General features: G+C 43.1%; 1 protein-coding gene across 1 annotated transcript; it reads left to right on the top strand.

Annotated features, from left to right (window-relative positions):
• Positions 1–280: 280 nt before the first annotated feature.
• On the top strand, positions 281–2021 carry LOC101085352 (olfactory receptor 7D4-like). Its single transcript, XM_003981839.6, has one exon. The coding sequence runs from the start codon at positions 484–486 to the stop codon at positions 1510–1512; it is 1029 nt and encodes a 342-aa protein (XP_003981888.4). The 5' UTR covers positions 281–483; the 3' UTR covers positions 1513–2021.
• The last annotated feature ends 12366 nt before the right edge of the window (positions 2022–14387 follow it).

Below are 14387 nucleotides of genomic sequence, written 5' to 3'. Positions count from 1 at the left end.
CCATTCCCAGATACTGGTAAGATACCAAACAGATACTGGTAAATGGCATGAGAGCAAAAAATATCATTAAATTCTGCAATTCCTCATGATTTCCCTCTTCTCTCCATTTCCCTGGACTTGAAGACACCACAGCTAACAGGGCAGAAAGGAGATGCTCATGAGGCTGATGGTCCTTTCACAGGAACTACACAACAGAGGTAGAACAACTGAGTTGGGGATGATGCAGAGGAGACCCGCCCCCCCCCCCCCCCCCTGCATGGTGTGGGGCATTCATTTTAATGATGTGATCCTGGGGGCACCTTGATCTCAGGGTCATGAGTTCGAGCCCCACACTGGGTGTAGAGATTACTTAAAAATAACTAAAAAATAAATAAAGAGATGGTCCCAGTAGCAGTGGTAGAAGCAGGGAAGGGAGGGTATTTACTGAGGAGACTTTGTTCAACGAAAGAAATCACGACTCTTAGGTAAGATAAGACTTCATGAATGAACGAGTTTATTGTGTATGGCGCAATCTTGTTTTGTCACTGTCTTAACATTATTCTTGCCTCTTCCCAGGCAATTTCCATAAATCATATGGAAGCAGGGAACCAAACAGCTATTTCAAAATTCATCCTTCTGGGGCTTTCAGAAGATATAAACCTGCAGCCCCTCCTTTTTGGGCTGTTTCTCTATATGTACCTGGTCTGTGTTTTAGGGAACCTGCTCATCGTTCTGGCCATCAGCTCTGACCCCCACCTCCACACCCCCATGTACTTCTTCCTCGCCAACCTGTCCCTCACTGATATCTGTTTCACCTCCACCACTGTCCTCAAGATGTTAGTGAACATCCAGACACGGAGCAACGCCATCACGTATGAAGGCTGCCTTGCCCAAATGTGTTTTTTCATGATTTTTGCTGGATTAGATAATTTGCTACTGACCGTGATGGCCTATGATCGGTTTGTGGCCGTCTGTCACCCCCTGCACTACCTGGTCATCATGAACCCTAGCCTCTGTGGTCTCCTGCTTCTGCTTTCTTGGTTAATCTGCCTGACATATTCTTTGTTGCAAAGTCTGATGGTTTTGAGGGTGGCCTTCTGCAAAGAGACAGAAATCCCCCACTTCTTCTGTGAACTTGCTCAGATCCTCAAGCTTGCCTGTTCTGACACCCTTGTCAATGACATCCTACTGTATTTTGTAACTGGCCTGTTGGGTGTTATTCCCCTGACTGGGATCCTTTTCTCTTATTCTAGAATTATCTCCTGCATAATGGGCATTTCTTCTGCTGTGGGGAAGTACAAAGCCTTTTCCACCTGTGGGTCCCACCTCTTGGTGGTCTCCTTGTTCTATGGTGCAGGCCTTGGGGTCTACCTCACTTCTGGAACAGCCCATCCGTCCAGAAAGGGTTCAATAGCCTCAGTGATGTACACAGTGGTCACCCCCACGCTGAACCCCTTCATCTACAGCCTGAGGAACAGGGACATGAAAGGGGCTCTGAGGAAGCTTTTCAGGAGAGGAGCTTACTTCCAGTGATAACCAAAGTTAAAGACGGACAACAGAGATCAACAGTGCTGATAACTGGTGTCCTTGAATATGTAATCTGAAGAAAGGACATAAATACTATTAATGGTTTACTAGAAGAAAAACACTCCTGAACACAGACGTGAAGTAGCACACCAAAAGTCTTGTCATACATCCAAGAAAAAGAATGGTCAACCAATAACTACACTTCTCATGAAAGCACACTATTTCAAGGACACAGACTCCTGTAAGCATCAAGGGAGAAGGCAAGGAGTGCACTGGGAAGATGGGGGACAGGAATGACAAGTGTTTCACATTACTGACTCATGTTTGCCCTTCTCAGTTATGTTCTAGCTTCTAGCACCACGAATGCTGGACCATGGCTTCCCTGGTCTCAGTGTGGAAACCACTATCTATCATATGGATCTCCCTCACCCCATTAAATTTTACTTACTGAATCTTGCTTGGGTGGTGCCCGTTGACCTATACGGAGGATGTTAATAAGAATCTTCTTCAAGAAACTCATTGTAGCGTCTATTTTATTTATTTATTTATTTAAAAAAATTTTTTTTTCAACGTTTATTTATTATTTGGGACAGAGAGAGACAGAGCATGAACGGGGGAGGGGCAGAGAGAGAGGGAGACACAGAATCGGAAACAGGCTCCAGGCTCTGAGCCATCAGCCCAGAGCCCGACGCAGGGCTCGAACTCACGGACCACGAGATCGTGACCTGGCTGAAGTCGGACGCTTAACCGACTGCGCCACCCAGGCGCCCCTGTAGCGTCTATTTTAAGTGAAAGAAAGCCCTGGTCTACTTGCGGTCTTCCTTGCCTGGTGCACACTTTGCCAAATCTTCACACACCTGGCTCCCTCTCATAGTCAGGCTTCAAATCAAAACTCACAGCTCTTCAGAGACCTACCTTGACATCCTACCCAGTCCAGTTTTCATAGCACTTGCCATATTTTGAGGCACAGCAGAGCACAGTGGCTAAGAGGGCTCTGGGTTCAAATCTGCCATTATTCACTAAATGGCATGCTCTTACACAAGTTACTTCTCTGTGTCTCTATGCCCTCATCTGTAATAATGATGACAATACATTTCCTGAAGAGTTCTGGTGGGGATTAAATGTTACACCTAAGAGTGCTCAGAGCAGTGTCTGGCATAAGGACTCAGTGTTAGCCACCATGATCCATGAGGGCCACCAGCATCTGTGTTGGCCCAGAAAAGGTGCAGAGACTGTGAACAGCCAGCCATTCCTTTGACCCTACTAACTACAGTAGCTTGCACTGCCATGGAGTGAGGAGGATGGCACAGAGGAGGGATTCATTACCAGCAGAACAGAGTTGGAAAACCTGACCAGAGAGGGTTGAACAGGATATGAGTCCAGATGGAGCTGAGTGCATCTCCAGAGCTGACTCAGGGCATCAAGGAAGCCACATAGGAGAGGCGCTGTGTTCAAAGCTTAGCCCTCTGAACAGCCCCAGGAACACCACATGCTGGACGTCAGATCTGTACAGACCAGGAAATGGCCCCAGAGACCCCCCACAACAGGGAACCAAGAGGACAAAGCATCCTTTATACCGGTTGAGCTGGATTGGGTAGAATGGATAGATTCTCTTGAACTGAAAGCAAAAAAAATATTTTAGGTTGACTTGAGGACTACTGTACCCTCTTGATTATCACTACATTTGGACTTAGGCAGATTCCAATGTTTGAATCCTAACTCTACCATTTACTAGGATATTTACTCTGTCTCTAAGCAGCCTCACATTCTTCATTTGTAAATAACTGTTGGGGTGATTATAGACAGCTAGTGTTAAGCGTCTTATATAGAGATTCTCATAAAGTAGTGGGTATTATATGGATGAACACAGCATTTATGTGTCCCCATCTTGTGCCCCTTTTACTGGGTAGGATCCTGCACCCTGGAAGGCTCTGCCTAGCTGCATTCTTCCCCAGCAAGTGTCTGAGGGTGTGACACAAAGTGCCCCTCAAAAATAAAATCACTTTGTATTCAGTGCAGTAAGGTCCTAGCGTCCAACTACTCCATGAAACTCCTTCCCTGGAGACCTGGGCAGAATTAGATGAAGCCAAGACGATAGGACCATCCTAATGAGCCTTGAACAGTATCTGATTGCCCTCCACCTTCCCCTTAGTGCCTAGTATAGAAATTATTTTTCTATCACTGGGTTTTTCAACCTGGGTACTGTTGACATTTAGGACCAGATAATTCTTGCTGGTATTTCTGTCCTATGCATTATAGGGTGTTTAGCTGCACCTGTGGCCTCTGCATACTAGGTACTAGTGGTGTCCTCCTTCACCCTGGTCATAAAAATAAAAAATGACTCCAGACATTGCCAGATGTCCCCTAGGAGCAAAATCACTCCTGGATGAGAACCACCTGGTCTGCCATGACACAAAGGACTCAAGGAAAGGAAAATGCAGGAAATATGAAGTGAGGGGCCACAACCCTAGTTTTCCTAAGGCCCAGAATGGAATGGACCCAAGATACTGGCCTCCAGCCAGTGGCATGGAAGAGGCCACAAGTCAGGAACGGAAGCACCAATGCACATTTGCTGAAAAACAGATACTTTAATGATCTCAAAACTCCAGAAGAATGTTGGCTGTTCTTATTATCTGCTTTTATTTCCAGTGCCTACTATGTGGAACATCCTAATAGATACTTGCTAAGTTGACTGTTTTGTGTTTACAGTATGCCAGGCCATTCCTCCAAGCACATAGATGTATTAACTCAGTTCATTTTCACAACCACCTTAAGGAGGCAGATGCTCCTATTTTCTCCACTTTGCAAAATGGCTAACAGCAGCACAGAAATCACTGACCTATAACTACTATCTGAAAATGTCCTCTGCTGATCTGAGGTGAGACATTCCTAGCATTGTGTCCAAGTGGACTGCTTTAGGAAATGGTATGTATCTCTCCTCCTACTGACCTCCCTTCTTGGAAGAGCTCTGTCCTCCTTAGGTCTGAGGCAGGCCTATAAGGTGCAATTTATCCCACCAGCTGAAGGACTAAGAGATTCTTTTGTACAAAGTTGGCTGAGTCTCTATGGCCTTGTCTCATGGATGTGGACCCCCACCCTCTCGTCCCATCTACTGGCCAAACCCAACTCCATCAAGAGCTATTGCCTAACTTCAGCATAAAGCCCATTGCAAACCACTGGAGATGCACCCAGGGGAAAAAAAAAAAACCACATAGGATCAAAGGCCACTGTCATCCAACTGAGTCATTCTTCTCTACTGAAAAGGGACTTCTATCAACCAACCAGATAGGTTGCCATCCATAGACAACTCTTATAATTTCCAATGCCCAAAAAAGAGAGCTATGATAAAGGCTCTAATGTCTCTAAAAACACAAGTGAATGGTAGGCCTCAGGTAGAACCTGGCTGGAAAGTGCTTTCACCTGCCTACATCAAGACTTGAAGGTACAGAAGCATGGAGCCAGTGACTAGAGCTTGTAGAGTTTACTCTGTCCCAGGAGTACACAGGAGTCAGGGAATTAGCCAGATTTATGGTTTTTGAAGCCCTTCAGATAGGAGCTACTTATTACCAAGGTCTTAGCAGCTTTACAAAAAATTTAAATCTCATACAAGAATGTGCTTTGGTCTCCTGCGATCAGCATCTCACTGGGAAACCGAGTTTTTTTTCCATTCCTGCACACTCATTTCCATGCCTGCACACCATGTGCTGTTTCCACACATAAGGCACTCCAAACAAGTTGCCTGCTCAGATCTCTGCATCTTCCACCAGAGGGCATGAGAACCTCCACCCTGAGCTACTCTCCAGAGGCATGGCTCACACTGGCATCCTATCTTGCAGGTATGATGCCTTTCAATGTTGTTGGTGAGATACCAGTTGGACAACAAATGATTGGAAGTTAGGTTTTGACTCACAAAAGGAAAACAAAGTTGGAATAAACCACTCAGAGAAGTGTGATGCATCACCACTCAAAATGCTTAGCCAGAGGCTGGAAGGCCTCACTAGTATAAAGGAAATTTTAATTTTAAAAGCCTGTCTTTTCCACAATGCAAAAACTCTGACCTTAATGTGACAAAACAGAAGAAACTCAAAATAACTTTGCTGGAAGAAGCCAGACAGAAGAGTATGTATGGTACCATTTCATTTACAGAAAGCTCCAGAAAATGCAAACTGACCTGTACTGACAAAAAGCCTACCAGTAATTGCCTGGGAAAGGCCCTGGAGGGTTCACAAAGGAATCTTTTGGGAGTTCACTGTTTTGAATGTGGTAATGATTTCACTGGTGGACACGTTGGCCCAAACCTACCAAATTGTTTAAGCATGTGCAGTTACTATCTGTCAATTCTATCGATCTTAAACTATTTTCTCCCATTTGGAGTCTTCCAATAGAAACAGTGGCCCTATGGTGATTCCAGAAATGGCCACCATTTCTTCCCTTTCCTGTACCCACAACCCTTCTATGTGACTCTGATTACCCTTCCACTCTGGGCTCAGCCATGTGATTGTACTGGTCAACTGGGTGCCAGCAAAGGCGACATCAACATGGACTTGAAGAACATGCTCTGCCGGTGCAGGTACTGGTCTTGTCTGGACTGTTGGAGGCTGACGTCTTGAGTGAAGGTACTGGGCCAGCCTACTGGCAGCCCCGGGTCAACATGAGGGAGCCTGGCCAAGCATAGCCCAGACTGTCAACCAACAATAAGCCAAACGGTGGTGGTTTCAAACCACTGTGTTTTGGGTAGTTTATTATGCAGCAAATATAAATAGCCCCCTTCATTACATTCTACTAAACTGCAAATCTCATCAAACGTCAGTGAATTTCCATCAACTTCCAATTAATACTTGAGACTGACACATAAAATGTTGATGCAGATGCTGTGTATTGTATAATCTATCCCATGTCACCCCTCCTGCTTTATCTACTACTTGAAAGATTCGGTTACCTGTCAGAGAATGTGATTTTCTTTCTGTGCCTTTGCACTCAGGATTGGCATGCTTAACTCACTCATGATCTGGAACACTATACATAAAAGCTGTCTACATTTCTACACTTAGCACCCATTATCTCTCTGTGGCTTTCTCGGATTGTCAATATCGCCTCCTCAGAACCTCCTGAATGGACTAATTGGCCACACTAGCGATCTTGTTTGTTTACATGCCTCTCTTCCTAGCCCTTTAGTCCCTTAAAGGCAGTACTGTGTCTTATGGTCTCTCCTCTCAAAGTCTAATTCAGCGTAAGACACTTAACTGATACTCGTTGGCTCCCTAGAGGGTAACCTGAGTGATTGTAGTTACCCAAACATTACATAAGATAGAGCTGGTTCCTGCTGGAAAGGCCCCGACAACGGAAAGCTACCATGAGACCTGAAGACTGGGTAGGAGTGGGATTACAAGGCCCCTCCAGAGAGATTGTGTAACCTGAGAATGGCAGGGAAATCCAACGAGACTCAAGAGTTCCGGCCACCTGGGTGTAGGTGGGAATTCGGTTTGCTTCTGCTCTTGTAATTGATGTGATGGAGGGACTGCACAGAGAGTAGCTGCACTGGGTTCCCAAGGCTCCCAATTAAAGAAACGGTCCCATTGTAATAAATGCAGGGAAAGTGCTCTCCTCCTCCTGGGCCTGGCCTCTAGGGTACACGCATTTTTCTCACCCAAACTTGGCAAAAGCCAGCATGCGATTGCTCTTCACTAATGAGCCTAGGAAAACTTTCACCGAGGCCTGCGGCACACTGGGCTCCTTGGCTCACAGGTGTGCGAGTGCCACCACCACTCAATGACCTGCATGGAAGCCCTGCAGGTGCACAGGAAGGATGCAGGAAGGCAAACAGAGACAGAAACCCGTGACCACACAGCCCTCTTGTCAGGCACCACCAGCCAAACTGACCCACTAGCGTGTAAGCACTTGAACAACAGTGTTTCTAGCAGGTAAACAGACTCCCCTCACTGGTGTCTTCTCTAGGTGAATGACAAGCTTACAGTGGTGTGGGGATGACGGCAGTTAATCTATGTAAAGTATTCCCATCTGCTGTCTTCTCGAATGAGGTAATGAAACTAGTTTTTAGAAAATCATGACAGGGGCACCTGGGTGGCTCAGTCGGTTAAGCATCCAACTATGGCTCAGGTCATGACCTTGTGGTTCATGAGGTCAAGCCCCCCCACATCAGGCTCTGTGCGACAGCTCAGAGCCTGGAGTCTGCTTTGGATTCTGTGTCTCCCTCTCTCTCTGCCCCTCCCCCTCTCGACTCTCTCTCTCAAAAATAAAACATTAAAAAATTAAAAAAAAAAAGAAAGTGATGACAAATATAAGTCAAAACAATTGTCAGAGATACATGGTTCCAACTTGCCTTTAAGAAGCATACTTATTTGGGGCGCCTGGGTGGCTCAGCTGGTTAAGCAACCGACTTTCGCTTAGGTCATGATCTCATGGTTCGTGAGTTCAAGCCTCACATGGGGCTGGTGCCTGCTTCAGATTCTATGGCCCCCTCTCTGCCCCTCCGCCACTCACATTCTGTCTCTCTCTCTGTCTCAAAAATAAAATAAAACAATTTTTTTTAAAAAGCAGCCTATTTATTTACTGAGATTCTCAAAGAGTAATTGGGTAGGTTTAAAAAAAAAAATCACATTTTATCCTGAATTCAGAAAAGAAGCAATGGGCTGAAGACAAACATAAAGGAACTCATGTTGCCTAAACTGAAGAAAGATAGGATTTTCTTGGGCTCCTGTACGGAGACTACAGTTAGAAGACTTACTAGTCTCAGCCCCTATTTAAGGATTCTCTAGAAGAACCCAAAGAAGTAGGGGAGACAAAAATAAGGACACCAAAGGAAACTCTGGCCTCTGACACAATACCTACAGGAACCACTAACCACAGGCTAACCTCTAGCCAGAGAAATGAAAACACACTGAGGATCCCTTCAATTAACGCATCCTGTCAAACTTAAAAAAAAAAAAAAAAATGCAAGCCATGTTAAAAGGCAAGTAGAAACAGTCTATAAATGACAAAGCAAGCATCAGAACCTGACTCATTTATGCCAGAGATTTTGGAATTGTCAGACCAGAAATCTAAAATAACTATGGCTAATATTCTAAGTGTTCTTTCTTTCTCTTTCCTTCCCCCCTCCCCTCCCCTCCCCTCTCCTTTCTTTTTTATAAGGAGGCTTCATGCCCAGCATGGAGCCCAACCCAGGGCTCTAACTCACAACCGTGAGATCAAGACCTGAGCCAAGACCAAGAGTCAGATACTTAACTGACTGAGCCACCCAGGCGCCCAATGCGCTAAGTGTTCTAATGGAAAAAGCAAACGTGCAAGACGAAATGGGTAAGGTGAGAAACGAAAACTCTAAGAATCAAAAGGAAATGCCAGAAATCAAAAGCATGGCAACAGAAATGAAGACTGTCCTTGATGGGTGCAGGAGACTGGATCTGGCTGGAAAAAAAGACTCTGTGAACTTGAAGATACCTCGATAGAAACTTCTAAAACTGAAATGCAAAGAGGAAAAGAAAAGAATGAAGACAAACATAATACCCAAGAACTGTGGGACAATTTACAAAAGGCGTAACATATGTGTTATGGAATACCAAGGTGGGGGAGTGGGGGAGAATGAGAGAATGAAAACCCAGAATATTTTAAATAACAGATGAGAATTTTCCAAAATTAATGACAGACACCAAACCACAGATCCAGAAAACTAAGATATCATCAAGCAGGATTAATGTCCCACCCCCAATCTACATCTAGGCCTGTTATATTCAAGTTGTAGAAATTCAGCATGCAATAAACCTAGAATTTACGAACAAAAATGAAAACGATTCTTGTGCCTGGAAATTTAAAAACCTCTTTCTAACTCCTGAATGAAAGGGGAAATCCAGACTGAAATGACAAAACTTCAAAGAAATAATGATGACCAAAAATACATTTTAGAATCTATGAAATGTACTTTAAAGCAGTAATCAGAGGAAAACCCACTGGACAAAATATTTGTCAATAAAAGAATAAGAATAAATTAATTGCCACTTAAGAAAAAAAAACTGGAAAAAGAAAAATAAGCCAAAACAAAGCATAAGGCAAGAGTGGAGAGAAAAGCAGAATAATGCGGAAATTACAAAAATAGCAGCTCTAATTAGTCAAAATTCCATTTTTAAACAAACAAACAAAACAAACCAGTAGCTCACTTGATCCAAGAAAAGAGAAAGCAAATATATAAAAAAAGTTGATGACCACGGAATCAAAAAACATTTTAAAAATCATAAGACTACTTGCTGATCTCCATGCTAATGAAATGGACAATTTCCTAGGAACATACAGATTACCAACTCTGATCCCATTCAGGTTGGAAAGCTCGAGAAAGACCAATTTCTATGAAAGAAAGACAATTCCTAAAGAAATACGCCACTAATAAGAACTTGACTCAGATGGTTTTACAAGGAATTCTACCAAATCTTTCCTAACCACACAGTCCTAATGCCATATAAATTATTCTGGCGCACCCAATTCTTTATGAAGCAAGTATAATACCAACACCTAATCATACACAGTACAAAACAAACAAACAAAAAAAACCAAAAAAACACTATAGACCAATTATCACACATGAATAGCACTAAAAAAATTCTAAACAAAATACTAGCAAAAAGGATCCAGCACCACATTAAGAAAATACACCATGACCAAGTGAAATTCACTCCAGGAATGCAAGATTTGTTGAATATTGAGATATTTATTAATATCATATAATTTATTAATAAATCAGAAGAATCATGACCCTCTTCATAGATGTTCAAAAAAACTAGCAAATGTTAACACCCATTCATGATAAAACATTCAAGAATAGAGGATACCTTCTCAGTATGATAAAATAAATATAATACCTTAGTTCTAAAAGACATTATCTTAATTAATGGGAAAACAAGAAGGGTATCTCTTCTAGAACAGAGCCAGGATGCCCATGATATATCATTGTATTAGAGGTTATTAGCCAATGCAATTAGACAAGCAAAAACAATCAGAGGCCTAAGAACTGGTAAATAAGATGTCTCAATTTGCAGGTAATATGGCAGTATACCTGGAAAACCCCAGAAAAGAATAAAGCTAACTCAAGAAACAATTCAGTGAAGTAACAAGTTACAAAATTAGCAGCTTTCATGTACAGAAACTGTGAAGAGAAAACGTAATGATAGGGAAAAGTCTCATTTATAATAAATGACTAAATACTTAGACAAAACTTAACAAGCAGAAAACTTGTACATGGAAAACTTTTAAACATTATTTAATGTTTAAAACTTTTAAACATTAAACACGAAAATAGACCTGAACAAATGGAAAGTCATTCTCTGTTCTTGAATGACTTTACATTATAGAAATGTCAGTTCTCCTCAAGTTAACTTATAAACTCAAGGCAATGACAATAAAAATACCCAAAAGCTAATTTTATGGAGTTGGACAAAATAATAGGAAAGTGCATATAAAAAGCAAACAGCGGTGCCCAGCTGGCTCAGTCAGTAGAGCATATGACTCTTGATTTCGAGATTGTAAGTTCGAGACCCTAGTTGGGTATAGAAATTACTTAAAAAAAAAAAAAAATCTTAAAAAAAACCCAAACAAGCAAGAAAACGTAGGAAAACACTGAAAAAGAAAAACTGTGAGGGGAACTAGACATTCCAGACATTAAGACTTATTATAAAGCTTCTTATAATTTAAATACTGTGGCATGGTACATGAACAAATAAATCAGCAGAATAAAGTCCAGAATTAGACATCTGAAATTCAAGATATGACGAAGGTGGGATGCCCAGGTAGTTCAGTTGGTTGCGTCCAACTCTTGATGTCGGCTCAGGTCTTGATCTCACAGTCATGAGATCAAGCCCTGCATTGGGCTCCATGCTGGGCATGAAGCCTGCTTAAGATTCTCTCTCTCTCCCCGGGCACCTGGGTGGCTCAGTCAGTTGAGTATCCAACTTCAGCCCAGGTCATGGTCTCATGGTTCCGGGGTTCAAGTCCCATGTCAGGCTTTGTGCTGACAGTACAGAGCCTGCTTTGGATTCTCTATCTGCCCTCCTCCACTTGCACTGTCTCTCCCTCAAAAACAAACATGAAAAAAGGATCCTTAGAAAAAAAAAGATTCCCTCTTCCTCTACCCCTCCAAAAAAAAAAAATATATATATATGTACACATATATATGTGTGTGTGTGTGTGTGCGTGTGTGTGTACACACACACACGACAAAGGTAACATCTCAAATTCCTAGGGCAAACACATACTTTTTTTTTTAATGTTTACTTATTTGAGAGAGGGCAAGCATGAGAGGGGGAGGGGCAGAGATAAAGGGAGAATCAGAAGCCGACTTTGCACAGTGTCAGCAAGGAACCTGATGTGGGGCTCAATCCCATGAATTTCAAGATCATTACCTGCGCTGAAATCAAGAGTCCACTGCTTCACTGACTGGTCACTCAGGCATCTTATTCATTTATTGTGAGAGAGTGCATGAGCAGGGGAAGGGGGGGGGGGGAGACAGAGAGAGAGCGAGTGAGCGAGCATGAGCAGGGAAAAGACAGAGAGAGAATCCCAAGCAGGCTCCACACTCAGCAGACTGATACAAAGCTCAAACTCACCAACCATGAGATCATGACTTGAGCTAAAATCAAGAGTCAGATGCTTAACTAACTAAGCCACCCAGGTGCCCCAAGATATACTTTTTATGTAAATAATGCTGGGTTAATATGGAAAAAATAAAACTTAATCTTACCTCACACAACACACACAAAAATCAATCTCACATGACTGTAGATCTAAAGGTATATATATTAAAGGAAAAAACAACTTGCAGAAGAAATTATAGAATGTCATCCTGCCTTCTGGGTAGGCAAATATTTCTTACACGGGTACAGAAGAGTGCTGTCCATAAAGATTCAAGGACATTAAAATTAACTCATCTCATGAAAATACACCTATTAGAACACTGGAGACACACACCAGAGTGGGAGAAGGTATGTACAAAACTCATCCAGAGTTTTGTGGAATATATACGTGGAAAATATAAATCACAGGAAGAAAAAGGCAGGCAACTTCAGCATCCTATCCAATGTCATAAAATAGCTTGTTGCAAAACAAAGTTGCACAACCACTTTGGAAAATTGGCATCATGTACAAAGAATAAACATATGCACCCCACTCGACCCATAAATTTCAGTCCAGGGCACAGACCCAAGAGAAATACATGCACCTGTGCACCATCAGAAACGTTAAAGTGTGTCCATAGCAGCATTATTCACAAGAGCCCCAAACTGAAACGTGAAATGTAAACCGACACAAAGTACTTAAATAACTGTGGAATATGCAAACAGAACACACACAAAAATGTACTTAGAGATACTCTAAATAATAAGGGTCAATTTAACAGAAATACTGGGCAAAATCAGACAGACACAAAAGAACACACCCTGTTCGGTTCCATTTGTACAGAGTTTGAAAACAACCCAAGCCATGCCGTCAGTCAGAACACCGGTTACCTGTGGAGACTAGGGACGGGTTTGCCACCTGCATATGCAAGAAAGGGTATCAGCTACCCTGGTAGTGTTTTTTGTCTGGTGATTACATGGATTTGCTCGGTGTAATAACGCAGCTGTACATGTGTGGATTAAGAACCCCTGTGCGCTTCAGTAGACCTTGTTTCAACTGTTACCACATGCACACATCCCGAGCCTTACACAACCACTGCAGAAATGACTTTGGTGTTCATACCGGTAAGCTGAACACGCACAGACCTCACAACCCAGCAATTCACGCTCCTGGAATAACTCACCGATGCTCCAGAAAGCGCGGACCCAACTTCTTAAAGCAGCATTGTTCACAACTGGGAAGAACGGGAATCACAAACTGTATACCAGCAACAGAAAAGGTACGCTGCAGGGGAATACAAAAGGCCACTATCTGGAAATGAAAATTGCCACTACGTTCATCAATGGGATCCTCGAGCCTCCCCCGCTACTACTCAGCTGGCCACCACTGTATCTACCCTGAATTCTGCAAGAGCTTTCTAATGGCCCTGTTTGTGCCCTTGTCCTTCCTTAACCTGTCAACCCAGAAGCCAGCGATTCAGAAATTAGTTGCCAACCCCTCTGCTCAAAACCCTCCACTGACTTCCCACGACATGGGAGAATACAAGGCAAAGTCCTTCCAGGAAATCCATAGGGTGCCCCCATGACCGGCACCCTGACCCAGCTCTAGCCTCGTCTTGGGACTCCCAGGCTTGCTCCACTGGCCCCCGTGCTACTGCATGTGTCCCAAGCAGTTGTTTTTTTTTTCATGGCCTTTGAACTGCCAAGGGGGCTCCACCCCAGATTACAACATGGTGCTGTCAGTTTACATCTCTGCTCAAATGCCCCCTAAGGTGAAGGCTTTCCCCACCCACCCAACAGCTCTGAACCCCCACATTCTGTCTCATCATCACCATGCTTAGCTTTTCCTCCACTGCGTTAACCACCCTGCAGTATACAATGTATTTACGGACTCATTTGTTTATGGGGTGCCTTACCCTAAGCGGAAAGAAAGCACCGTGAAGGCAAAAATCCCAATTTGCTGCTACAGATGTGGGGCACAGACAGAACAGGGACCGACACAGAAGCACTACTACCTGTTTGTGGGCTGAACTCAGACAAGCAACCTAATCTTGCTTGCCTTAGATTCTCCTTATGCAAAAGGGAGATCGTGATGGTATCTGCTTCTTGGGGCTTCTGTAAAGACTGAGACACTTCAAGTCAAGAAAATCAATACTTAAGCGTATCGGAGACTTGAAACACAATTTTAAAACATGGATTAAAGATGTAAAAAAAAAAACAAGAAACAAACTCATATTCAACAATTAAAAGTATAAGCAGATTGTGTCCACA

This window comes from Felis catus, chromosome A2 (assembly GCF_018350175.1).
Source record: "Felis catus isolate Fca126 chromosome A2, F.catus_Fca126_mat1.0, whole genome shotgun sequence".
Lineage (NCBI taxonomy): Eukaryota > Metazoa > Chordata > Mammalia > Carnivora > Felidae > Felis > Felis catus.
This window is presented reverse-complemented; position numbering and strand designations above follow the sequence as displayed.

Coding starts and splice junctions, on each gene's coding strand:
- LOC101085352 (XM_003981839.6), top strand. CDS start 484: ATGAACGAGTTTATTGTGTATGGCGCAATCTTGTTTTGTCACTGTCTT.